The following is a 26,496-nucleotide window of genomic DNA, read 5'->3' on the forward strand; positions in this document are numbered from 1 at the left end:
ACGTTACGGTCAAGTGATTTTGGTGTTACATTTCAATGTGAATCGTTGAATCGCCAAGAATCTCGCCTCAGTGTGTTGGTGGAGGCACTTTGAAGTGTTGTGTGTTCCCTTATCATCGCCGATATGATGCGCCATCCGATACGGCACTGCTACAGTGGGGAGTTATTTATTATCGTTCATTCGATGAGCCGCCACTTCGACATGCCTCTAGTTTGTTTCTTCCGTAACAGACCTTGCGTTGAAGGTGCTCATTGGCTGTCATTGAGAGTTAGACGAGCTTCAATGGAATCTGTTGGCCGCCTTCAAAATGAAACCTGATTCCTTAAGAAGAAGTTCGTTTGTTATTAAGTGAATTACCGCAAGGATATATTTATTAAGTTGTGATCTCTTGATAATGTCAGAATTACTGTTTCCAACTTTTCGCATCCGAAGTTCATTCATTAATGGATGTCCATCAAACACTGCCCACGGTCGAGTCATGTTGAGCGCTATCTTATCACGAGCCTTCGATACTTTCCCTCACAGACAGCCACATACCTCGAGGACTCCTCCCTTTACACACCCCCTTGCACCGTCGATCGCGCTCGTCACACGCAAACGTCCGGTTTTTTGGCGTGCGAAGGCTACTCACCCGTCTGTGGGTCGCTCCCGGGTCTGCCGCCACCCCGCCACACCATTGCGCTAGTAACTGTAGTAGCCCGCAACATGATACAACATTCCACACCGATAAGGACCGGGCGCCGCAGGGGTTGCGGGGGGAACTGATCGGGTTAGGTTACTGCTCCGTGCAATGCCAACTGCGCGCTGTGCACTGTGGCAGCTGGATTTCATTTGACTTTGGCACACGCTCCCTTCCCGCCTTCCGTCAGGTGTGGTGGTGACGTTTGTAAGTTTTCCTCGCACCGTTGCACTGGCTGCCAGGGCACTGTGAACTCCTGTGGCAGCACATACACGACGCTAGAAGTCATTGACACGGTTGGATGCTAGCCTTTTTGCGCATTTTGCGCCAGCGAGACTTTGGTAGGCTTCAGTTTGCGGGAGAACAAATTTGCTGCCTGCACACACAGACACACCTGGGGTGCGAACAACTTTAACCAACCAGTACTGTGTTGGGGGGAGAAAAGTTAGCGGCACAAACAACTACAGAAAGCGTTTTTTGGAGTGTTTGAATTCCGAAAGCACTGGCAGCTGGCGTTTGCGGTCGGGTGGATTATCAGCGGCTGGGAGGAGAGCAAAGCAATATGTATATATGTACGAACAACACAAACAACGGAATGAGGGTAATAAGTCTTATCGACACCTCTTCTGCGTACGTTATTGCGCGTGTAATTTGTGGATGTCGAGTGGAAGGAAGTGGTGGAAACAACGCTCTTTGGCCGCCGTTCCCGTTGACTGGGAATTGAGTTTGCGCTACCTCGTCGGGATAATGCTGGTTGATGGAGTTTATTGGTGGCCATGTGTTGACGGTGTTTGCTCGAAACCAATCACAATTGACCGTCTGTTTGTTTTCGCCCGACGTCGAGTCTCCTCCGCAACTGGCTTAGAAAAACCCCAGCCAGCCAGGTTTGGTGTAATGTTACTAGGTTAATTCTTTACGCGAAAAGTCCCTAACGAGCATCGCTCGAAACAGATTCCAGCATCATTGCAGCAGCCCCTCTTAAAAGCAGAAGGCTCCACAAATACACAAACTTGTTCGAGGCGAGGTCGCAAAGTTTTTCAGCATCCAGCTCCAACGGTGACGCATCCCGGGATAATTAAATTGGACTTAATTTCGTTGGAGTTTATTTCTACGTTTCGCTGAAATGGAGGAATGTGACCACAATGCGCAAAAAGTTGCTCTGCGAGCCAAAGCTCCTCCTGTGTGTGTGCGATATAGCTAGCGGAACCAACTCCCGCATCTGTCTGTATCCGTTGCCCGGAGGTTCTGTTTTGTCGGATGTTTTGCTTCACACGACCACCAGCACGTAGCGGGTTATTAACGTCGATGGGGCGTCCGCCGTGCAACGGTACGGTACGGGAAAAGCATATGTTGCCCTCCCCGGTACTGGTTAGATGTTCACGGCAGAAGAGGCCCCGCCGAAAAGAGCGGAAGAGCGGTATCAATCGGTGTGTATCGGTGTAACATTTTTATCAGCATGTTGTTATCGCTGATGCTTTTCTGAAGTGCCGGCTCGAAAAGGAACGGGAACCTGAAAACTGGAACATCTTGGCCGTTGTTGGCTTGCCTCAACGGGATAAGAGGCTGGAATAGACGACGGAGAAGTAGGCACTTGTTGGAGGCGGCCCGAAACCGTTAGCGATAAAGACTACCTTTCGACTATCACTGCTTACGGCATGTAGTGTTTGTGATGTACTGGAACATGCTCCGGGATGGGCGGGATCTGTCTGCATGCAAAATTAAAAGTATCTACTTTGCTGACTGTTCCTCTGCAACTCTTTTTACTTCCCCGATTAGTACTCATTTCCCTACAGGAACTACCTCTACAAGCTAGTTTTGATCTGCTCAAACGAGTAACTGGGTTTCTAGTGCCAGAGGTTTGATGGAGAGGTTTTTTTTCTTGTTGTAGATTTATTGTACAGTGCCTTCCCACTATTTCTGTGTGTGTGTGTGTTCCATAACCACCTTCATCATCTTGGGCGCTTCATCACTGTGCTGCCAGGCTTTGCAGTTGATGGAGTCCTCACTTGATTGGAATGTAAATGAATGCCCCGAGTACGTGTACCGCAGTCCCGCACATACATATATCTATGCGCCGGAGTGTGTGGTGCCAGCTGCCTAGCGAAACCGCTGGATTAGCTATGCGGAAAGTGAAGTTGAGTGTAAAACCACCGTACGAAGCCGGCTACTGTTACCTTCTCTTTACCTTACCCCTTCTTCTAGTGGGTTAGGCGTTCGGTAGAGAGCGAACGTTCAAGTCTCCGCTGCTTCTATTTCTCACTTGTCTGCTTCTTAATGCAATCGAAAGTGCATCCGTCCGTACGATTCTCGTGGCGCTGTGGAAGCTGACATTTGCGTGTAAGTTTGTGTTTGTGCATGTGTGCAAATGTACGGGTTCTGGTTGGTTGATTAAATAGATGATGGAGAAACAGTCAGTCGGTTTCCCAGCTAATGCTACAGTTTCAATTTAATATGACTCAATCCGCTCGGTTCGGTTCGAGCCACGGCAACTTGGGGGGAAGCCATGTTCCGTGGAGGGCGATTACTGGAGGCGCTTCTCCGCGAGGGCATTATGAAAGGCAACATCTGTCAAACTCGAACATCGATGGTATGTTTGGTTTTTTTTTGTGTGGATCGTTTGATTGGACGATACAGCTATTTTTGCCGCAATTTCTTGGCCTAAAAGCCATACAAATAGGCACTGTACGCGCCAATAAGTGTTGAAATGAGAGAGGAAGAGGTGTTTTGGGGGACCTATGATTGATTGGACGTTAAGACGCTGGATATCTGGCACATTATCGCATTAAGCATTTCTGGCATTATAAAGGATTCAGGGTGTGCAATGACGTATCGAGCAATGGATATAAGAAATCTTGTACCTGTTACCACTAATTGATGGCACGATTTTACTCCCTTCAGCCGCTTGCTTAGGAAAGGAAATGATATGATAGAATTAGATGCCTAATCTTATAAATGCAATCGGATATTGAAGCTTTTAGCTGGTTTTCAAGATATCGATATTCATTTTCAAAGTCGTCCCTCATCTGGACTGGAGCTATATTTCAACCATTTTCCTATATGCGTTTGTGAGCCTTTGATGCCTTTAAAGAGATAGATTTAGTTCTCTTTAAGCCGTTTTTTTAATCGTGCGTTTGATTTGTACGATCAACTTTCACGTCCCATTTTGTGCCAAGGGACAGTAAAGTATTGCCATGTGTTGCCACAAACTTTACACTCTCACTCCTGCAGCTGCAGCGGCGAAGTTTATTGCGAACCAACTTTGGTCAATAAATCTAGAGCACAAACGCGTCCCTCACCAGTCTCCCACCATCCCCTCTATTCGGTGGCCAAATGGGGCTTGGAGTAAATTCGTTGTCATAAGTTTTCGTTTACGAATCTCACAATCCCATTCTCGATCATTTTAAATTCGCACAGTTGCAAAGAAAATAAAAGATTTTGAAGTAGGATCTCTGAAGGATAAAAGAAGTGGACAGGATTTGGAAGATTCTGTTTTGGGTGGATGAAGCAAAAACAAAATCCAACAGGCTAAATATCCTTATGAAGCAAATTCTGGGAGTTGCGAGAGATTTCGATAAAAATGGAAACGGTCACATTTCATTGTTTTTAATGATTGTTTTCATTGCTTTGAAATCTTGTCAGAATGAGGAATAACTTTATGATATGAAATCATGGAAAAACATATTAAAAGCTCATAAAGTCTTAAGAGCACCTGAAACGTTTGTGGCTTTTTAATGATGGTTTTATTATGACTTGTTTCAATTGATGATAATAAAAATAAACAGCTTGTTTAATAAAGACAACTAGATTCTTTATGATACTTGAAACGAACTCATGCATGCATTGCAAAAAAACACATCGTTTATGCAAACCATGAGTCCTATGAGCATTGTTATTAGAAATTGAAACTCATCTGCAGCTGCATTTTATAGACCTCATTAAAACAACCTTTAATCCATCTTTCTAATGCGTTCAAGATGGCGGCATTATGCAGAATGGCTGCCCAAGCGCGCCCGCATGTTCGCCATTCGCCGCAAAATAAATGATCATAAAATATCTTCCATAAACGCAGCTTACCCTGCGTAAATGAGGAGAGAGTGTGAAAGAAACGCACTAAAAAACCGGTGCGCAAATTTGAAAACGCGTTCCTATAAACCATTTTCGCACGTGCCTCTGAAATAATTTTCCACCTTTTCATGCACCGGTAGCACACCCGCTCTCGTCGCGCCGGTCTAAAAGGGGCCGTTCAAATATTGAACGACCCCCGAAGGGAGGGAAAAGGTAGAAGATGGCAGAGCACATTTATAGAATTGAAAATTGGCAATCAATTGGCGGACGATTTCTCCCCCTCTTCGCTTACAGCAAGCAGCGAAGAGAGAGAAGGAAAACTGCACCACTGAGCATGATGGGTATCGTTAATCGCATCAATCGCATAACTGAGCGCATAAATGCAATGAGTTTTGGGGTAGATGGGGAGGCTCTCGTTTTCGATTTCGTCGATCAAATTTATATCGCTTTCGAGCAATCGGTGCATATCGGACGAACATTGCGGCACGTCACGCCACCGTACACGTAAGCGCGTATTGCTGGTGCGTTTGTGAGTTGCTTGCTGCGTATGATTTTGCAGAACGCCGCGCCACAGCTACGCGCGCTCGCCCGTTCGGTTTGAAAGCTTCGTTCGATCGCATGTACGATTAATTAATGAGCACCTAATCGAGAGTGCTAGTTGCTTGTGCTTTGGCTTGTGTCGTGTTTACGATGCGCTGGGAAGAAATGTAGCAAGCGGGGTTGGTGGTGTACCATCTAGTTATGATCGAGGTGGTGTTGCTTATGGCTTGCCCTATAGCACACAACATACCACGCCGTTGGGAGAGATGATGGCATATTATTTTCCAATCATTGGTCGTAATGATAATTGAGTGTGCAGTTAAGTGAAACGAAATTGTCTTGTGGTGTGTGTGTATCTATGCGAAGAATATGCGTACCAGCGATATGCATTTGATTGCCTCTTTTTGCCTTTGGTTGGCGATTCAAAAGACTTCTTTCATTTTTTTTTCAAAACGTTTTGTTGACAATATTTTTTAGTTTTTTTTTTGTGAGTTGGATTTATTGCCTTCAGTCCCGGTCTGAAAAAGTTCTTCAAAGCTCAACGAGACATTCTATCTCTGGATTTTTAAGGATTCGAAACTCAGCCCTGGAGAATTATCGTTTTACAGCATGTGCTGCCGATTGTACTATCTAGTGTAACGAGAATATCAACGTTAAATATTAATTTCAAACACAGTTCAACGTGGCTCCAAATGAAATTACTTTGTGTAACCATTCGCTTAACAAATGTTTACTCCAGTGGTATTTTTGTTTTGATTGTCAACTTCAAAAATGAAAACGACGTGGGAAAACTACGAGAAATCAAAATTAAACTGAAATGGAAAAAAGGGTAAAAGAACGGGAGAAAACAACACCGAATTTGTTCCACGTTACACATCGAGTTACAATTCGTTTAAATTGTGGTTTCTTGCCGCCACGGTAGACCCACGGGATGAAGCATTGTGCAATTCGTACACTGAAATCAGTTTCCTAGGAAACAATTTCACTTTTGACATCGCACCAACGTTTGTCGTTCGCTCGAATCGGCGGATGATGATACAACAGCGTACAGCAAGCCAGTGTGCACAGTTGGCCTTTGTTGTGCACTGTAATTCATGTATATTTTAGCAGCAGTGTCATAGCTTGGCTTATGTAACTATGAGCAAAAACAAAATTTAGTCTCTTTATTAACAGGTCTGGTGGATTTGGTTTGATATGATGCCAAGGGTTTCGCTTTTGGTGAGTGTCATAAACGACGCTGGTGTTTGGGGCTGTATAAAAATGCTATTGTATGAATAATAAACTTACTTTTTTGCAAGTTTCGGCCACTGTCGAGCGATGAACTTCTCTACGCAAAGCTCCTATCGTATTTGTCAAGAGTACCATCATGCAAACGTCTTGTACGCACAGTACAAAATTCATCAATCTCGAGCAAAAACACATGTGTGAGCATCACACGGGAGCCACACTACGCCTTACGGGTGCGTCTTCGCTTGCCTCTATGCGATTTGTCTTTCCATTCAAGCAAAAGAATGGCACCGGCAAACAAAAAATATGCTTCGCAATAGTCAATTTGTCGAACCTGCGAGTAGAGTATAGCTGCGCAGAAAGTAAGCTCCGCAAAAAGCGTACGCAACAAAGATCGCCATAACAAAGTGAGCAAACTTTCTTCACGGGCTGAAAGGGCGAATCCTCATAAATATCTGCAGTGAAGAATAAATCCTCATCAGGCGTCAGGGCCAAGCGGATGTCGTTGTGCCCTAAGTAGCTGGGTCCTCGTGTGGTGTTTGCCGGCAGAAACCATGCGTCATGCTGGATTTCTTGCATTACGGTTAAGAAAAGCCCTAGATGAAGGAGCAGATTTATAACACGAGATAAGCTTAGGACGTAGCTTGTTTTTTTGTTGTTGTTGTTGTTGCCCAAAATGCTGTATGAGTTCCATTGCTGCTTGGGATTTACGAAGATTGTTTTATTATAATTTAATAGTGATGAACGTGGGTAGGAATAAATTGCTTCGAGTATTAAGTTCAAATTCCAGCTACTGTCTTCCATGGTTAGTTATGTTTGTATTCGTTCACTACACGGTGCATTCTATTCGTTTGTATACTTTCAACTACACACAATTGTACAAACATGGTACGTATCGAAGCATAAAGCAATTTATAAAATAAATTGTCCACTTGGAGTGATCGATGCCGCTCAGCGGAAAAGAAGTAATCGATTTTTGGATCCATGATTTGTTTCCGCTTCGAGCAAACACAGCTCAGTCAACGCTGCTCAACATGCGATTTCCATTCGAAATGGATCTCGATATGGCATTGAACAAAAAAACGATATATCCGAATGGTTGGTTGCAGCAGGACGAAATCCGATTTATTAAAAATGCATTTATTGCCCCTCTTCCTTTATCTGAATGTTGCAGCGAGCTTTTGACGTGCTTCAGTTTCCACTTGTCATGATGGAACACGTGTCGTGTCGTGGCAAGAACTTTCTGCTCCATGGGTTCGAAAACAAATGTTGCAATGTTTTATTGCCGTTTTGCAACAGCTTGCTTTTCGGCTGCTTCTCAGTTATCGTGCCATTTTCAGATCGGTTCGTACATATATGTACTGTTGTTATTTTAAGGTTTATATTTTTATTCCTATAGCGATTGACAAATTTGAATGTTCCATTTGATATATTCTGCTTTTAACCTTCATTTGCGTGTCACTATTGTTTCGATTGGTAAAATTCATCGACAAAAGAGAGCCAGTTTGCGTGTACTTCGGTGAAAGAATGCGTTGTTAGCGTTTTCACAAAATCCTGTTCTCATCTTCCTCCAGTATCCCGCGTACAATCAAACAAACCCAATGTCTCCCTTTTTCCCCTATTTTCGCCTGTCAAATAACAATCGTGAAAAAACACACACACACACATACATTTTGTAAAAAAAAATCACTTCAGCTAGCATCTAAGCGGCACGGTACCATTTTGCCAATTTATTTTAACCCATAGCGTTGGTGCTATTTTTGGCTTTTCACATCCTTTATTTTCCGGTGCCTTTTGTTCGATCGCCACGCCGCCCTCCGGTGTACATAAATCGGAATGATTTATGGGATATTTGCATAAATCGATCAACGATTGAAAGCAGATTTAGACTCCGCAGCGTTGTGCTCACGCGCGCGCGCCCCCGTTTATGATCCTTTGCCCACTTCCGTTGACGGGTGGCGGGCGGAGTGCAGTGATGAGAAAGGATCATGAATGTGTGTTGACTGGGGGCCAGCATAACGCCCGGCGAACCCGTGTGTGGAATGCTACTAGCGTAAGCGTATGGTCGGTGTCGTGTGTGTGCGAATGACAGTATGAAATAGAGGCGAGATAAATCATTCTGCGAGATCGATGCATCGTCCGCGTAATAGAGTAGCGATGCTGTGAACATTGGCTTTAATTTACCTTTTTGTGTAGTGCACTCCTGGAAATGATTGTTTTCCTAGAGTGGATTATGCGCTTGAAACGCAAAACAAGAAGTGATTCAATTCTTGTTTATGTCCTTACGACGCTTCTCGAGGCTAGAGTTAGAAACAAGGTTAGCACACATTATTGGCTAGTCGATAAGTGATGCAATATTTGTGATTGATTGATGATTCTTTGATAATCTGCAGTGTAATCTTGTTGTTGATGATTAAGTGGAAACAATGTTTACCGATTGATTTGACGAAACAATCAGGATTTAAGACAAATAGCACTACTATGTCATATCGAAGACAGCGCTATTGCCAACCTCTTTATAGTAAGTCTTCCCTTGAAAGTGAAATTGAAATATTTATACAGCTCGGTACTTACAATATATTCCGATAACACTCAATGTGGAAAATAACTCCTCGCTGCGCTATCTATGTCTTTCATCGGAACACTTGTAATGATTCCAACATACCTGCCAGCATTATGTCAATGCACACCGTTTGAGCACGAGTTAAATGTGTGTTAGTTACGGTTTGAGTAAAAGTATCAGAGAGAAAAATACATATAAATCACTATTTTGCATTGCACACCCTCCACATTGCTCAGCCCGCCAAGGACGCTAAGGAATGCTCTGAAATCAGGACGCTGGGAAAAACACCGTTCAACCGTCCCAAGCAAAACGAACCGAGGTAGAAAATCGTTGCTTAAAGGGTACCCTCCGGCGTAAAATCGGGAGCAGTCGACGCAAGCAGGAGCTGCAACTGCTGCCTGCCCGAAGCGTAACGACAGCGGTTTTACATGGAGAAAATCACTGAATCATAGGATTTTATCTGTTCGCTTTACCCTCGGAAGCAAGGTTTGCCTCCACCAGCGGTTTGTCGGTTGCCTTTTTTTGCAGCGAATCGTACTGGAAACTGTTCTGCTAAGCGAACCAACAGAAGTGGGAGAGCGACAGTCAGACACTCTGCTAATAATGTTTCATAGTGCCGTTGCTAAGATGCTGTGCCGCCTTTCTTCTGCGCTGCTTTCCACCGCATTCGCTTGCCGAGATGTACTTTTGCGTTATTTCCCACCCACCATCCGCCGGCACACGCTTTCGGTGAATTGATCGGCACTAAGACAGCCGATAAAACACCGTCAAAACCCATATCTAACGACCGTCTCGTGCCGTCTCGCCCGATCGTCTCCGACGTCTGTACCGATGTTTGTCGCATGAATAAATTGTTTGTTTTTATTTTCATGCTTCAACGTTTTTTATGCCGCTGTTCCCCCCTATCCGTGGGAGTCTTTCCCGTTAAAAAAAAATGCACGGGTTCCGGGTTTCTTTCACTTGGGCAGTATTGTTTTCCCCTGTACTTCTTTTTCTTCTTTCCCTTATTTAACCCTCCTTGTCGAACTTGTCCGAAATGCGAACCCTGGTAATGGTATCGTTGTCATCTCGTCGTCTTCTAGCCCGCCGACGACGACGACATCATCAGCATCATCATCGTCATGACCCCGGCGGTGGCGGAAAAGTCCAATTTTCTTTTACCACGCGTACGGCGCACTTCCGCACTCCGGTGAGCGAAGGGAAAGGAGAGGAGTTTGGGGGATGGAACGGGTCGCGATATCATCCCACGCAACAATCGACGTCTTCGGCGCCGCTTTCGCACAAGCGTCCCGGGCCTGTGTTACCGGCTGCCGTTTGTAATCGTTAGAAAAGACAACATTATGTTGTAAGTTAAGCGTGTAGACTGTGTTCGGTTGCTGTTGTTGTTATTATTCTTTGCTTTGTTTTTCCTTCATCGTACAACCTTTGAGTAATGGAGCGACGAACCATGAAAAGCGATAGGAAAGGGGAAATGAAGTAAACACCGGGTGGAACTCGAACAAAGTAACGAAGAATAGTTGCCACGGATTGGTTGACGGTTTGCCGGTAGATGTGTGCCCCCCTCCACTTTGCTCCACAGTCAATTGTCACATGCCAAAATGAAAAGTGCAAAGGTTAAGAGTTTTCTAGTACCGGGGGCAGCCGGGAGTGTGGAGCTTATAACGCGCGCGCCAAGTTTGGTGACATCCAAGGTCCAGTTCCAGATGAGTGAATTAAAAGGTTTTCCAGCTGGACAAGCTTGAGTGGAAATATATTTGAGGAAGCTGCGGGGTTTGTTCCCTGAGGCGTAATGTTCTTCTATTTGGTGCGACGTTTTTGTTTAAGCAAGGTCGTCAAATGATAAGGCATGGGATGGGAGAGATGCTTGTAAGATGACGGTAAGCAACGTCCATTCGCCGCAAGATTTAAGATACGCCCGGGGAAGCGTGTAAGTTTATTATGAGATCAGGCGGATTATGTGGCGGAACTGTGAGAGAAAACTGTGTCGTGAGCCATTGTACAGATGGTTACGAACGGCAGTGGCAACAAAGTGTAAGACAGAGGTCTAATTATGATTTGAACTCTTGTAATCTCAAGTTACAATCGAACAGAATAATGAAGACATTTTCGAGCATAGAGCTGCAAATGACATAAGTTGATGATACTGATTTTTACACTTGAATCTCGAATCTGCTAACTTCCGATGGACGTCAAATATCACTGGAAGTTTTGAAACTTATTTCGCTGGAAGCAACATTAACAGGTTACATTGTGTAGAAGTGATTACTATCAAAACGGCACGTTATTCAATACTTCATCATCCAGACGCATAACAGGACCAAAAGTTGATTTAAGAATTCCTCACGCACAGGCTTTTAAGACTTTGTGTACAAATTCTATCGGGAAGTTTTGTAGGCTCAGTGCTAGTGGTTTGAACTTCCAAAAATGATGACAAATTCTGCGTGACATTACAAACATTACAACTCAAACAACCAACAGCGCTTAAAATTCTAACCCAACATGCTGTTCCTGTGTTCGCTGTAACGTTTTTCATTCGGCTGCTGATGTTTACACATTTTGTTATTTTCTCGATTTACACGATGACCATACGCGTCCATCATCCATTTACTGGAGCTACCAGCGAGCCGTTGCCTGGAGCTGGGAACGAGATTGCTGGATCGTTTATCGCTATCACGTATGAATATTTATTAATTTATGGACCTGCGGCATTATCGGATGGGTTCTTGCTAATGGAGCAGGATTCCGATTGGTCCACAGCGATAATGTCGATAAAAGGCCCAGTGGTGAAGGATTTTAATGCGCCTGTGAGTGACATGGGGTGTGAGGAGATGGAGGTAGAACGTGTACCGTATGGTGCAGAGATATAAATTTCGAACTTTGACAGATGTTGTGATTGAAGTGTTTTGAGTGCCATAAATTGCTACGTAAGCTTGTAAACATGGAAAACCAAATTCATCCATAGAAAAAAAAACATCGAAGCCATTCTCCAAAAGCACTTTCAGGCATTTACTCTAAATGTAATAGCTTCCTAGAAACGAGCAACCGTATATTGGTGGTTATAGTACCAGCAGTGCTGGGAAGTATCCATTTGTTGTGGTTAACGAAGCTCCCCCGAAAGCTACATTTCCATTCCCTAGCGCTTCCACCACCAAATCCATCACAGACCGAGCACTTGATGATACGAGCTTGATATGAACTGTGGCTAAAGCGGCGAAAGAGGCACCCGGGTATGCGTAGTCAGCCATTGGCTTTCCGATGGCGACACCAAAGATGGCCGTAGGGATGCGATGAGATCGTACTGCAGCGCAGTACAGCATGACGGACGAGCTGGTTGTGTAATTATTATCCTGCCAAAAGCGGGTGGTGTCTAAATCATCGGCACCGGATGCTGTGTGTCGGTACTTGCCTTTATTACTCGACTCAGTCTCGTGGACGCAATTCCGCAGAGCGATGGAGTGCATTTTCTAACGCCACAACCGCAACATGCACCACACGAGTCCTTTATTTTTCGATGGAATAATACGAGGTGCCTTTTTGGTCGCCTTTGTCGGGAGCAGGGAGTGTGGATGCTGTAGTATATGAATGAGAGCAAAACAAGATTAAAGAATGATATTTCATACATGATTACTCTAAAAAGACCCTTCTTATTATGTTGTTTAAAATGCTTTAGATTAAAATGCCTGAAAATACGTAGACGAATACTGTTTTCATATTTCCAGAATATGAGCTCAAAACGCTTCTGCTTTTTCGCTCCAACAGTGGAAGTAATTGCGAACTAATTTGATTTAACTACAACATAGAGAACAGCTTCCATAATTCTGCATTTGCATCCTGTGCGCAGAGTTGTGCCGCCTGTTGTGCTATTACCAACCACACTGAACGTTACCCATTGGACGTGCGCCGGGATCCTGCGGTACGAGACTAGCACGAGAACTAGCACTGTTACCGAGAAGAAAGGCGAGCAAATAATTAAATGAACGTATCATTCCCACATGTCGTGACGGGGCAACGTGGCAAGCATCCGAGGCACGGCGTATATTGCGCTGTTTTTCGTATAAAGTGCGAAAAATGTCTCGTGTGGTTTGTCAATGTTGTGGGAAAATGTGTTGTTCCCTTTTCCATAGCAGTAGTGAAATAATATAAAATAAATCATTTACTATTTTTCGAACCATATTCCTTCAAAGTGATCTAAACGTTGTGCTACGGAGTGTTGGTTGTCTAACCAGAAGAAGAAGCAATTTAAACTATGCACATTAGTGTGCTCCTCTTTCCTTGTGTGTATCCCTTTTAGCAAGCGTCAATAGTGTGATGAATGCGCTGCGCAAACATATGCCCGGAAGGCGCACACTCGCGATGAACGGCATAAAGCGGGAAAAGCTAGCGCATACACTTCCAAATCCGCCATAAAGCATAGCACACCCACACCAAGCTGGACTGACAGTGCTAGTGCGCGTAGAAACAGTAGCGAATGGCACAAACGAAACCTTTTCGGCTGTGTTGGTTTGTGTTTGTAGTTTAGTTTGGTTGTTGCTGTTTGCCTAGCTTTGCTTTCTCGTATTTCTTTTTTCCTGTAGCAAAACCGGGAGCCTCGAATGGGAGCTATTGTGCATTTGGCGATGGTTTTTGTGCTTCTTCTTCTGTTCGTTCCCTTCGCTCAGGACTTTGGGACGGAAATTGAACGCCAACAAGTGTACATATTTAAACAGTGCGAACGGGGAGTTCGGGCAAGGATGGAACTTTTGCCTTTTTCCGGTGACATCCGGTTGCTTTAACCTGAAGGAACGAAAACACAGCGCGTTGGATGTTTTGTTTCGAGTGCTAAAAAGATGTTTTAGGCATTTCCGTTTGTCAGAAGATGTTTTGAATGAGACGCATAATGATATGGAACCCAAGAGCAAAGGGCATTTAGTGTGTTATAAAATAATATCGAAATCGTTGGCTTGTGATTTTGGGTTTTGATTGACAGAATAGTGTGCAACAAGATTGAATTTGATATTTGCATTGTTGTTTGAGATTAATTTTATCCCAGAGGTCTTTTCACATTAAAACCACGAAAACAACAATCTGGCAAAGTTGATCTGCCATTCATTTTCTTGTATTTGTTTTATGATTTTGTTGAGTTTAATGACATTTCTTGTTATATTTTCTTTTCTTTACGTACATTTCCACACCCCAGTTTGAGGAACCTTCTTAGAAGTACAATGCTCAGCACGGCATTGGGCGTACATAGCAGGGAAAAAAACATGCTGCTTTTCAGTGACAACATTGTTGGGGTGAAATCCGGTCCACCAATGGGGCGGTAAAAAACATGCAAATACAAACATAATTTACCATGCCGGAAATTTGACTTTGAATTCCCGTTTTGGGTATCTCATTCATTGTAGACGTTTTTCTGTAATGCTTCATTACACTGATGGATGGTTGGTGTTGGTAGAATATAATGAATTTTTATGATAAATTTAAAACATTGCTACGGCTCATGTCATAAATGATGGACAAAAGAATCTCTAGTTTGAATCTAGTTTGTGTGACAATTGAATTTAAATGCATATTGTTGCATTTGATAAAAATGCAGTATTAAATTTATACTTTTCCAAAACCAACAACTAGTTCGCATAAGGACCTTCCGTTAGCCTAGGGCTTAGCCGAAAGGAGCGAAACATAATCCATCGTTTTGCTGCTAGCTACGCCCTGCACAACCTCAACTGCATACACTCATCATAACTGCAAACAATCAAGGACATATGCACATAAGTTGTAAACAACTACTACTACTGCTACTACTCCCTGTACATTAATCCCACTCACAGACGTGCACACCTACACAGAAATACCCCGAAATGCTTAACTCACCTTAGCCGCGGGTTCGCCGATACACTCGCGTGTTTCGCTTCCGGTGTGCGCTACCATTTTATTACCTGCTTCCGGTGCAATCGCTTACCCCCAAGGTTGTGGGAACCACCACTGGCCAGCCATAGACGGCTGCACCGACTGCTGTGCATTCCAGGACACCACCAGCACCAGCACCGGAAGCGAAACAAAAAGGTTCCGCATAAACCTGTGGCCTCATTTCCTCGGTATTGTTTGCTCCTTTCATTTGCTGGCAGGTTTCTGTTTTTATTGCAGGATCCCCCTGGCTGTGGATTTGTTCTGCGTGTATGTGTGTTAAACATCCCAGCTACCAAATCCGCCGCGCGGAGCTGCACTTTATCGCGTGTGCTACGTCCATTAACCTAGATGGGCGATGGATGCAATATTCGAACACATGTCGGGCGCTTGGGGTGGGGGTACGGGGTGTCTATCCCGAAGATGGCTGGGCTGGGCTGTTGCAATCGTAAGATTAGCGCCCGTTACATTGAACACGGGACCGTATGGAGCCGCTTGCGTGTGTCGTTTACGCCTAGAACGCGGCTAAAGCGGAATGAAAGAAAGCAAGCTGAACGCAGCTGTGGCAGGTTCAATGCATTCCTGTAACCTTGCCTCTTCTCTCTGTGGTTTGTTTACAAAGCGAGCTTTTTTATGTTTGTAAAAGTTACTTCCCTTTATCCCTGTTGCCCTTGTGAGTGTGTTCTTCGTTTTTTTTCACAAACAAGCCAGGAAGCTTAACCTCATTTCGGGGCGTTCTGGAATACACATTTTGTGGACGAGAAGTTTGCAGCAAGGATACGTCGCTCCGGGTTGCAGCAGTGTGTTTGATTGAAGCAAGGATAAAAATAATCTTCCGGGGTGGGCGGGAGAAGGCCTATTTTTGGGTCACGGCGATAGCCAAGGACGCTCTGGAATGGCCGGATTCCACTAGGGCGATTCCCTAACTACTGGTGTCTGGGTTTGAGGTAATTGTCTTGCGTGATCGATTCAAAAACGGAGTTTAAACGACTGTGTTTGTAAATAAAGTGCCTCCAATTTGGAAGCGATTACATAAAAACCTTTTATAGACACAGAATTGTTACCGATTATTACAATAAGTTGTTCACTCTTTCGCAGTTTTTTTTAATGATAGTTGGCATTCATTTACAAAATTTGATCTGATTTATTTACGTTGCAGTTGAACGAATAATTAGTATCAAAAATAGTATTGATGAGAAATGTTACACACTGTTTATCTTTTGAAATTTCCCTCCCGTAAAGGAAATAAACACAGTAATGCGTGTGCTCATTTGGTAGCGGCACATTCACAAAAGGGATTTATAATTACCAATCACCGGTTGTTAGTTTGCAGAGCGTTCAGTTCAAGCATATTAATGAAGGTTTGATATGCTCCATACGCATTCTACCGTCCAGAGGACACACGATAATTGCGCTGCAACTCTATTGCCCTCTATTACGCTGGCACGTGAAAATGGACAATGGATTGTGCAATTGCATTGCCAACTCGAAGTGTAGAACTTCTGTCCGCTGCATTCTAATCAAGCGCAGCACGGTATTGGTTCTGCTCCATATTGAACCAAAGCACACCAAATCCATTCGCTTTACACATTTACGACGACAGGACGGCGTACGAGAGTTAGATTATATTTACCCGATTTGCAAATACGCGTTCCACAGAATCGATCGTAATTAACACTTCTCCCGGTGGGGGTTTTCCCACCAGACGTCGTTTCGTATAGCTCTGGTGGTGCTGCGTTTCGGACGTGAAAATTTTGCTCGTCCATTTTCAGCGCAAACGAGCCCCGACCTCCTTGGGAGCGAATGGACCACGTATAGTAGAGGCGAGGTATTTGCAAACGTTTTAGGATCATCTAATGGGATTGAAAGTCGATGTGTCAGCCGTCGGCAATTAATCTCTCTGCTGCCCGTGCGCTCCTCCGTTCATCCGATCAACAAAAGCGCGCCGATTCATTGATTGAGAGCAGATGGGATGCTCGGTTGTGCCACCGGGGAAAAGCTGCCATGCTGTTTGCTACTAGTGGTCGAATTATTTGAATGAATAGACGATGCGACCGGGGAAGATGGGAAGATGGACAAGTCAGTTTTCTACAGAAAACCGATCCCAACAAGCTCGCTTGATGGACAGGCCGGGCAGGGGCTCATTGTCAAGCATCTTGTTCGGATACTTAGCAACCCGTCAGTGCCATTGACAGTGGAGAGACGAGAATGATGTTAATTTATTAATGCTCTTCATTTTGTGCCGCACTTGAAGCAGCGTCGGAGTTCGGTTTTGCCTCCGACGTGTGTGTGTATGTGTCTGCTAATGACGGTTTAATGAAACCCAGGCAATAGTGTTTGATGGGCGATGGTGAACCCGATAATTGCTTGTTTTGTTGGAAAAGTTGAGGAATGGAACCGGGTTTTGCAAACAAATTGGTAGAAGCGATAAAAAGCAGATGTAACAATCTTCGATGGAGCCGCATGGTACCTCACGCCTTCCAACTGGCTGCGTACTGTCAATAAGACAGTAAAGGCTCTGCCTAAGGAATGGTAAGCAAATTCGTGTCGCAATTAAAATCTTTGAAAATGATTTTACGGTTTCTGGTGACACTTGCCTACGGTTCGAGTAAAAAATACACTCGTAGGACACGCACATCGTAACACTTCCACAAAGTGTGGGCGCACATCAATAGATGTTTGCCCTCGCTTTTACGCTGTCCATGGGACCGTACCAATTAAAAACCGTCCAACCTACGCTCCTTTCCCTTCGCCGGACCTTGAACGCCATGGCCCGTGAACTTGTCACTAAATGCGGACTGACAAACACCTGATCCTTTGCCCGTTCCGGTTTATGTACCGTCGCTCGCGTTTAATGTACCGTCGCTCGTAAATCGGCGCGCACTCATTATACTTGCCTCGGTGAACGGTGCCAACAGTACCGTGCGGCTGGATCGTTAAAGATGATTGATTTTGTAAAATAAATCCAATTTATCAAAGCCGTGGTAAGGTTTTTTCGCTTTTGTAGGTTGGCCGGGATACGGGAGAGCAACAAAGTTTTATTGAACTCATCAAAGTGAAATGCTGAAAGTGCCAAGAGATATACCTGTGTGTGTTTTCCGCGAAAAATATTGGCCATTCATCATCGTTGTGCTTTAAGTGATTGAATATTTCCATCACGTACATACCGTAAATCGTACAACGTATTGACGTAGCTTATTAATACCGTTTCCTCCATGCTTTTGCTTTGATTTTTATTTGGCTAACACGAATTCAGGAATTCAGTGTCCTCAAGGTGTGTGTACCGTTGGGCCCGATTTCCCAAAGTGATATTTAAATCAAGCAAACGCTTCAGTGCTGCGCGTATTTTCCGCCATCGCACCAGCTCCTGGGGGAGGTAAATATGACCGAGTGTGATTAATATTCCATGACAGTGCCGGGTGAATTTGTTGCGTGTTTCGCTCATCGCTTGAATGTGTGGCATGAATTTTTGATACCACGCCCGGGTGAGTGGGTAGGTGAAAATCAATCGGAAACAACTAAATCACAGTGCAGCGTAGTAGGGCAAGAGCGCGTTGGTACGGCTGTGTGGTACAGTCGGTGAAGCTTAGCGTGTGCCTGGTGTTTGATCTGCATTACGAATTCAGAATGAGCGGTTGCGATGTGTTTGTGTATGTGTGTGTGTGTGTGTGTGTGTGTGTAAATTCGAGCAAACATTCGCTTCGTTCTTCGGTTGACTTAGCGATGGGAGAATATCTTATATGACGATTGCAGAAACCATCCATATTCCAGCAGATAACACGCGTTATATGATTCGGAGAATCTTCTTGATCAGAATTTCGATCGTTCGGTGGTCGTTCTTTGGTCAAATAAATAAACAGAAATGTCTGAATCTACATAAGGTAGTATTTGCAGTAGCTCTATCTGGCCTTCAGATTCGTTCGATAATCAATCAGCTTGCCTGCCATCATTCGTTAATGTTACACTTTCGTATCCCTCCATCACAATTACAATGTTCGACTGAACTCATAGCTTCGGATCCCACTCATTGCAACCAATCGACACGTTCTGATAACCCAAATGGTCAGCGAAGTTTGAAGAGGAACGGCCATGACCTCATACGCACCATTATAAACTATCCCGCTGTGCGATTCGGTCCCAGTGCCGGTGCAGGGAATGTATTTAATTGGGTTGTGCAAATAGTTACCCGTTGCTATCGGCTTCCTTGAAGATTTACACACTTTGAACACACATCGAACCATGTTAGGGATGGGGAGGTAATGTTTACTTCAGTATTGGGCTAAATGGAAGTGAGGAAGCCGATTGCGATTGTAAGCAGATATCCGACTTGTAGGAAATAAATCGTTAAAGGAATGTGCAAAATGTCTGGCAAAATGTAAAAAAAGTGAAATATAAATTTGCAAACCAATAAACAACTTCGGGACATGGCAATGGGCATGATCGAGTTAGCTTAATAGCTGACTTAAGCACACGTTTCTTGCATCATTCTCGATGGAGTTAAAATATGAAGAGTCAGATGCTGTCACCTCCTTACACAGGATTAAATTTGATTACAAGTTAGTCATTTTGCTTCTGTCCTTTTCATGAAAACAGTTTCCTATTCCTTAGACAACTAAGAACGCTAAGATTTTGTGAATACCCGTAGCAAGAGACTAATGAAAAGTGTGTTCGCTTAATGTTAATTTGATTCGAATACTATCACTATCACTTTATCGGTATCGTGTTCCTTTCTTCTCTACAGAATCAAACGTGTCTGGTATGAAGAATTGTGTTAACTCGATATGATATGAATATCCACGTTTTTCCAGCACTAAACAAAAATTGTTTCCCGCTAGTCCGTTTTCCACTACACTGGTAACACATTTTTGTTCTTCCCCAGGGTCAAGTGTGCTGTTTATTTCACCCGCGCACCACACGCGTATACACACTAATTGGCTTCCACTCTCTCTTTGCTTCACCGTCTCCTTGAAATTCGATTCGATTTCGGTGCCTATCCGCTGATTTGGCCTTTAATGTAATACACCTTAATCTCGTATCACACACTGCCTTACCCTGCTTGAGATTTGTGTGTTCCGTTAAGCACGGTGCTCCACCAATCCGTCCAACTGCCGTCAACGTTATGGTCGTGCGTCTGCCGTGTGCGACCGTTCGAGTGCGAAGATTGAGGGTTATGTTTTTCCAAAGTTTGTTGTTCTTCTAAAGTTTCTCCACCATTTGTTTGTGTATACTTACACCTTCGCAGGAGTGATAAAGATGCCCCCGCGCACAATTGTCGGTGTCTCTTTCTCCACCGGAGTGGGACGAAAAGGAAGTAAACAAGTAAACGAAATAATCGCAATCGCTCGTTAGTAATTGGTAGACACCTTTGCCAATAGAGGGGAAGAAAGCGAAGGATTTGTTAAAAAAAAATCACCCTCACATACACAGTTGACTGTGCAACAAAGATCGGGATGGTATGGTAGGGTGGTTCGTAGAAATATCGACTGTTTGCAACAACAGCAACCACTCACACTAGCTTCGAATCGGTTTGCGTACGCGTGTGCAGAAATTCGCAAACCGTGGGATCTTTCACCGGAACACACATTATTTTCCCTGCAGGTGGTAGGGTGGTGGGCAGAGTGGAAATTCGTTTATGCGTGAACGCTGCATACACCTCCCCCGTACACACTCTAACCTAGGGGAGAGAGAGAAGGAAAAGCTAGAGAGATGATTGATCGCACTTATCGGTTAGATGGTGGTGCCCACGTTTTACCCCGTTACCTCGTTTCTTTTTTCTGTTTTCGGCGTTTTAACGACCGATACATTTTATATAGGAAACCTGGGCCCTGGGCTAGTTGGCAGCTTTCGGTGCGTGTTCGATGCTTCTTCTTTGAAACTTGGGCGGCATCTCTTTGCGTCGGCATTTGGGGAAGCAATTGCTTTGATAAAAATTGAAGCTGAGAATTAAATTACCATCGCCGACGATGAGGCGTGTGTGTGTGGTGCACGCGATGTTCGCTGGAAGCGTCCATTAGAAAAAAAAAGGGCAAGTAAATTGGACTTTAAAATGCTGTTTAGGGTGAAACTCTAAATTAAGACGTGTGATAGGAGATAGCTATTGCTGTTTAGGTGTTGAAAATCACAATTAGCAATCACTTTAACGAATGCTTTTTTAAATAATATTGTTAAAAATTGAAGTAAAATTTAATATTGCTAAAAAAATGGTTTTTATTTTGAAAATTTCTAACTACATGTTTTTTCTTTCTCTTTTTTACTTTCAGATCAATAATAAAGTTTGTTTCATGAAATGTGTGTAACGTAGGATTGACACAAACTGAAGCACACAAAAGTACCAAGTGATTTGAATATGGAGATCAAACTACGTGGTGGAATCCGAACCGGTCACATGGTGTCAAGTGAGCGGCACGGCCCGTCGCACAACGCATGATGCGTTCAAATCCGATTTGAGCTAAAGTTTTCGCTCGCGCTTCAATGGTGGAAGCTTTTGTTATACACTTCGTCGTATAGATTGTGTTAACAAAAGTCCAATGCATGTGACTAAATCGATCGCAATGTCACAAAAAGGTGAAGAAAAATTACGTCGTGCGGGGGCCAGCCTGCAACTCTTCCCAAAAAAATAGTGTTTATTCTAATACTTGGTGTGAATTGATTGCATGATCGCAAACGCGCGTCACGCTGTCCGGTGTGTAGTTGTGACGTGGACATAAACATATATAGCAGTGAAATACACACTCGTAAGCTACTCTCTCAAGTTCAAGATCGTGTCTACTCTATCTAAGTGTTGTGCATCTTTCTCCTCCTTGGTCCCAAAGTAACTGCCGCGCGCGAGTGAGTTAAATAATTATCACATTATCCACGCTTCAATGCGTATGTGTCTGTGTGTCTGTACAGGTGTAATACTTATTCACAATGTGTGGTACCACGAGACGAAGTGTTTACCTTTTATCAACCAAATTTGGTTGCAAATAGTTAGCGTATGCAAAAAGAGAACAACAACAAGATAACAGCAGCCATTGCAGAAGGAAAATATTTACACAACAAAGCACATAGCACGATACCGATGCAATTTACCTCACCGACAGCTTCTTCATTTGTCTTTTTACCGTTTTTGCAGCACTGAAAATAACCTCTCCCTCATACACAGATCCTCTCCGTCCTCTTGTACGCCGCCCGAAAGCCAGTGAGTGAGACCAGTGTTATCTACATGTGTCGGAATAAGTGTCGGAAGATGTGTTAAAGTGTACCAAGCGCGTGTGTCTGTGTGTGTGTTTATATCCACGTTCGTGCATATGTGTGTGTCGATGTGTAGTGTCCGGTAGATCACTGGTTCCGGGGTGTGTGTGTGAGTTTGTAGGCGAGAGCGACGGTTCCAGCAACGGCGGCGAACATCATCGTAACCGCAACAGCGGCAGCCCCGGGCAGCCGCTACCACCACCATCCACCGCCGAGCGGCGGCACGAGCGCCCCCGGTGGCGGGAGCCGCAAGCTGAGCTTCAACATCGGCAAGATGGAGCACGCCGATTTAGTCGCCGAGATGGCTCAGGTCGAGCATCTCTCCACGCAGGACCGGCTGCATCTCGCGCGCATGTAAGTAGTGTGGCGTGTGGATTTTTCGGAAGCCGGATTTTCCGTTCTTTTTTTCTCCTTTTACTAAACAGTGGCGTGTTTCGCGTGTGTGTGGGAGGGAGTGTTGTTTTTTTTTTGTTTTGTTTCTCAACTAGTGGGTCATACCAAACTCCGCATGCAAGCGGAGGAGGTCTCGCTAAGTGGTGTCATTAATTCGTTTAGTGAGTGAAGCGCGTAGTTTCGTGTGCTCGTGCTGTGTGCAGAGCTGTGCCGTCCCGAACAGCAGCAATACAAGGGACAGCATTTTGGGGCTCAGCAAATCGTGCCGTGCAGCTTTCGTTGTTTGCTGTTTGCCGTGCAGTTCGTGCTTTGGTTTTTATCATCCGCTTGTGTTTTTCTTTTCGCCTCGCTTGGCCTCCGCCTAACTTACGCGCTTCGTTTACTGATTTACTGATTTGTGGTGTGTCTGTGTGTGTGTGTGTGTATGTGTGTACTTTTTCTTGCAGTCAATCCAAGTGCAGCGGCAAAGGCTTATGATGATCTCATGCCTCTCTTTCTCTTTGCATTGATTTCTCTCTTTTCTTTTATATTTCTTTCTTTTACCCACCTCAAACCTCAGCTGCTCAGCGTTGCATGCTTTCGTTAGTTTCGCTTCGTATTTCGTTTTGATTTTCCTCTTGTGTGTTTTTGCTCGTTGCCGATCTGCTTCTCTCCACGATCTTTTACCACACACACACACACACACCGATCAATCCATCGTGTCGTGTTGCTTATGTGGTGCGCAAGGAAACTTTCTTCCGTCATCCGACGCACCACGTGCGCTCATCCATGCATTCATGTGAGCGTGTGGGTGTGTGCGTGTGTGTGTGTGTTAGTGTTTTCCACCCTCATCTCACTGCAATCTGCTCTGCCCTGCTGTGGCTTATCATGTTGTTGTGCAGTTGGTTTTGTGCCTATTATTTCCCCTCTTCCTCTTTCAATTTGTTTGTCTTTTTTCTCCTTTTCCTCAAGCTTTCATATTTTTTTCTCTGTGTTTTCGTTTGTTGCGGTTGCTTTTTTTATCACAACCGGAGAGGAAAAGGTGAAGCGAAAAAGTGTGTGTTAGTGTGTGGTTCCATCTTTTTTTTATGTACCGTGTATCCACGTACGCGATGAAGATGTTAGTTTGGGGGTTTTCTAAAAAAAAAACGGCACCCTAAAATACACCCTCCGGAGTGTGGCTACTTTCCACGCTGTCAGGGTTGTTTTTTTTTTTTTGCTGCCTCTCTGTGTGTGCCTGTGCGATGGGTCGAACACCAAAGCACTGGTTCAAGCCCCCGTGAAGTCGTGCGTTGCGTAGTTCGGGCACCCCACCGCGGTCATATGGCCGCGGTAAATCGTGAAAATTGACGCATTACGATTAAGTCGCTCCTTTTTGGTCAGGTTCGTCTGGCGGTCTCGGCCCTCGACCGCTGCATCCGGCTTCAGTGCAGTACGATCCGGGTCCGGGTTCGGTAGGCTCAAACGCGAACATTTGTGTACTGGAAGGTTTCGGCGTGAAGCCTTTTGAACGAGCGGCGATTGTGCCAGTGCAGTGGTAGAAGCGATTACTGTGCCTTGCTGGCCTAATTTGTTAAAATTATTATATTGCCAAAATCGTAAATCTCTCCCAGTGCAACTTTCCGCGTTGCATTCGTTGGTGAAGGTTTTGTTTTTGTTGCTGTTTAAAGTGGTTATTGTGTGTGTGTGTGTGCTGTTGTTCTCACTCGAACGGCTTCACAATCCGAATACAAAAAAGCATACAAATCGGTTTAATCCCCGAAATGGCGCTATAATTGTGGCATCATATTAACTCAATCGACTCAAAACTGTCGATGAGACAAGCAATGTGATAAGCTAATTAAATCCAAAAGTGCTAAAGAAGAAAAGGAAAAAAAAGGTTGTTGCAACTGGAATCTTGCTTCGTGGAAGAAAATTCAGGATCACTACGAATCAACCAAAAACCAAAACAAAAGGGGAAAACATGCAGTACCGAGTTCCGGAAGTGCAGAAAGATGCTGGCGCTGCAGTGGGTGGTGGTACCGTGGTTGCCAGTACCGGTCGCAGTCGCTCCAAACATCAACGTGGCAAAACCTGCCAGCGATACAAGTAAAGCAAAAAATGGCATCTTTCTTCCGTCGTGTGTGTGTGTGCACTCTAATTAAACTACGCTTATTAAGCTCTCCCGCACAGGGCGAGTGCTGTTGTGGTGTGTCCTCATCACTCGGTGGCCACGAAAATGTCACTGCATGCTGTGATTTCTTCTCTGTGTCTCTGAGTGATGATGTATACAAGGTGGTGGCATTTCCGTTGATAGCAGAAGCAGCAGCAGCAGCAGCAGCAGTATTTAATTTAACGACCACAAACATTCACGATGCTAGTCGCTCGAGTCCCATTGGATCTTCCTCGAAATATGAAGCATAATTATGCTAATTCGTCCCACCGCTCATTATCGTGCCCTTTTGCACCCCCGCGAGTGTGTGCACGCGTGGGTGTTCATTAGACCTATGTACGAGTGTATGTGTGCGAGTGAAACACAACACGATGAAACACAGCACATGAAATAATGTACATTGAATCGTTAATGACTTAAATTCCTTTCTGTGAGGCTTCCGTTTAAGTCCTTTGCAAGGTTTCGCTGGGCGTTAAATAACAACTGCGAGGGAAAGGACGTGAAAATAAAGGAAAAACAGAAGCTTCTTTCTTGCAATTTTCCAACCTGTTTACTTTTCAGTTCAGTTACAAAGGAAGAGGCTTTGTGTATATTTAGCGGGTAACAACGTTATGCCGCACCAGAACGTTGTCATTTTGTGCTATGAATTTTTAATTATGTACCAAATTGAATATCACCACACGCATGCATGTAGGTGTTGGTGCAGGGTTAACCGTGCGGAAAAGATGGCACTTTTCAGAGTGTGTGCGCTATTATTTACACACGCAAGATGCATGCAAACCATCTGCCCCGCTGTGTGTTAAATAAAAGAGCGCAACTTAATTAATGAATTAATTAATCCCCGAGGGAGATGATGGCGTTTAGCTGTTTTTGAGTACGCTTGTGCGAGTGTACTGAATGTGCGACCTAATTATGCTAAATGGTTGGTTGAATGGTTGAGTTTTTATGTTCGCTTTGGTCCCAGCGAGAGTGTTTTGTAATATTATTTCGGAAAAAGTGGATTTTTTTAGCATAACACCGCATTTGATGCTTTTTAGAGATATGATTGTTAGGCCGCTTAAGACGCATCGGGAGTTTATCACTTATTGGTTTGATCACACATTCAACACGTCTATTTCACAGTTAAATCTTGCAGCTGGTTACGTGTATCATGTTCCGAAAGAATGTGTTTGCATGTTTAAATCTTCTTGTAACAAGAAGTCGCAACGTCAAAACGTAGCGATGTGTCGATCGAGGGCAATTAGCATCAGCTTGTTAGAGCCAAAAATATATCTGTCCCTCGAACCCGGTCCCAGCTACACGGGTTCAATCCCAAAACTTATCATATAAATAACGAAACCCTCTTCATCGGTCGGTCAACTGTCACGTGCTCGTTAGGCCGGGATTTGATTTGTAGGGGAAAAAAGACGTGCCTTTCCCCCCAATGTCATCCCAGGGGTGGGGAAACAGTGAAGGTCATAAATCATACAGAGTGACTGTCACGTTCTGTCACATCTCTGTGATCTTTACCTTGGTTTTGAAATGAGAAGAATTAAGATAAATATTAATGTGATTTTATTTTGCAATTTGTGTTAATAAAAATTGAAATTAAACCTGGGTTGGATACTATAAATACAATGTTCACCAGCTACTGACCTTCCGTTGCTTGCTTTAACCGTTTGTTTTCAATATTTAAACATTGATGTGCTTAATATTTAATGTCCCAGTGGGGGGTGCAGTGTAAACGGACCCGAGCATAACTTATGAAGCTAAATTTAACAGCTCGTAAAATCATTATAA

The 26,496-nt window shown here is 44.1% G+C and overlaps 1 protein-coding gene across 23 annotated transcripts in view; it reads left to right on the forward strand.

Moving 5' to 3' along the window:
* Positions 1-26,496, forward strand: part of LOC1280667 (protein phosphatase 1 regulatory subunit 12B) — a 76,717-nt gene that overhangs the window by 20,969 nt on the left and 29,252 nt on the right. For 10 of the 23 annotated variants that reach the window (XM_061654042.1, XM_061654040.1, XM_061654056.1 and 7 more), the window contains exon 2: positions 22,075-22,547. In XM_061654042.1, coding sequence (XP_061510026.1) covers positions 22,468-22,547 — 80 coding nt within the window. In that variant the 5' untranslated portion in view covers positions 22,075-22,467. Of the gene's footprint in view, positions 1-21,270; positions 21,525-22,074; positions 22,548-23,973; positions 24,654-26,496 lie in introns of those variants that run through there. The other 13 variants (XM_061654059.1, XM_061654044.1, XM_061654053.1 and 10 more) reach the window with 6 other exon arrangements.

The sequence above is a fragment of the Anopheles gambiae genome, chromosome 3 (assembly GCF_943734735.2).
Source record: "Anopheles gambiae chromosome 3, idAnoGambNW_F1_1, whole genome shotgun sequence".
NCBI lineage: Eukaryota > Metazoa > Arthropoda > Insecta > Diptera > Culicidae > Anopheles > Anopheles gambiae.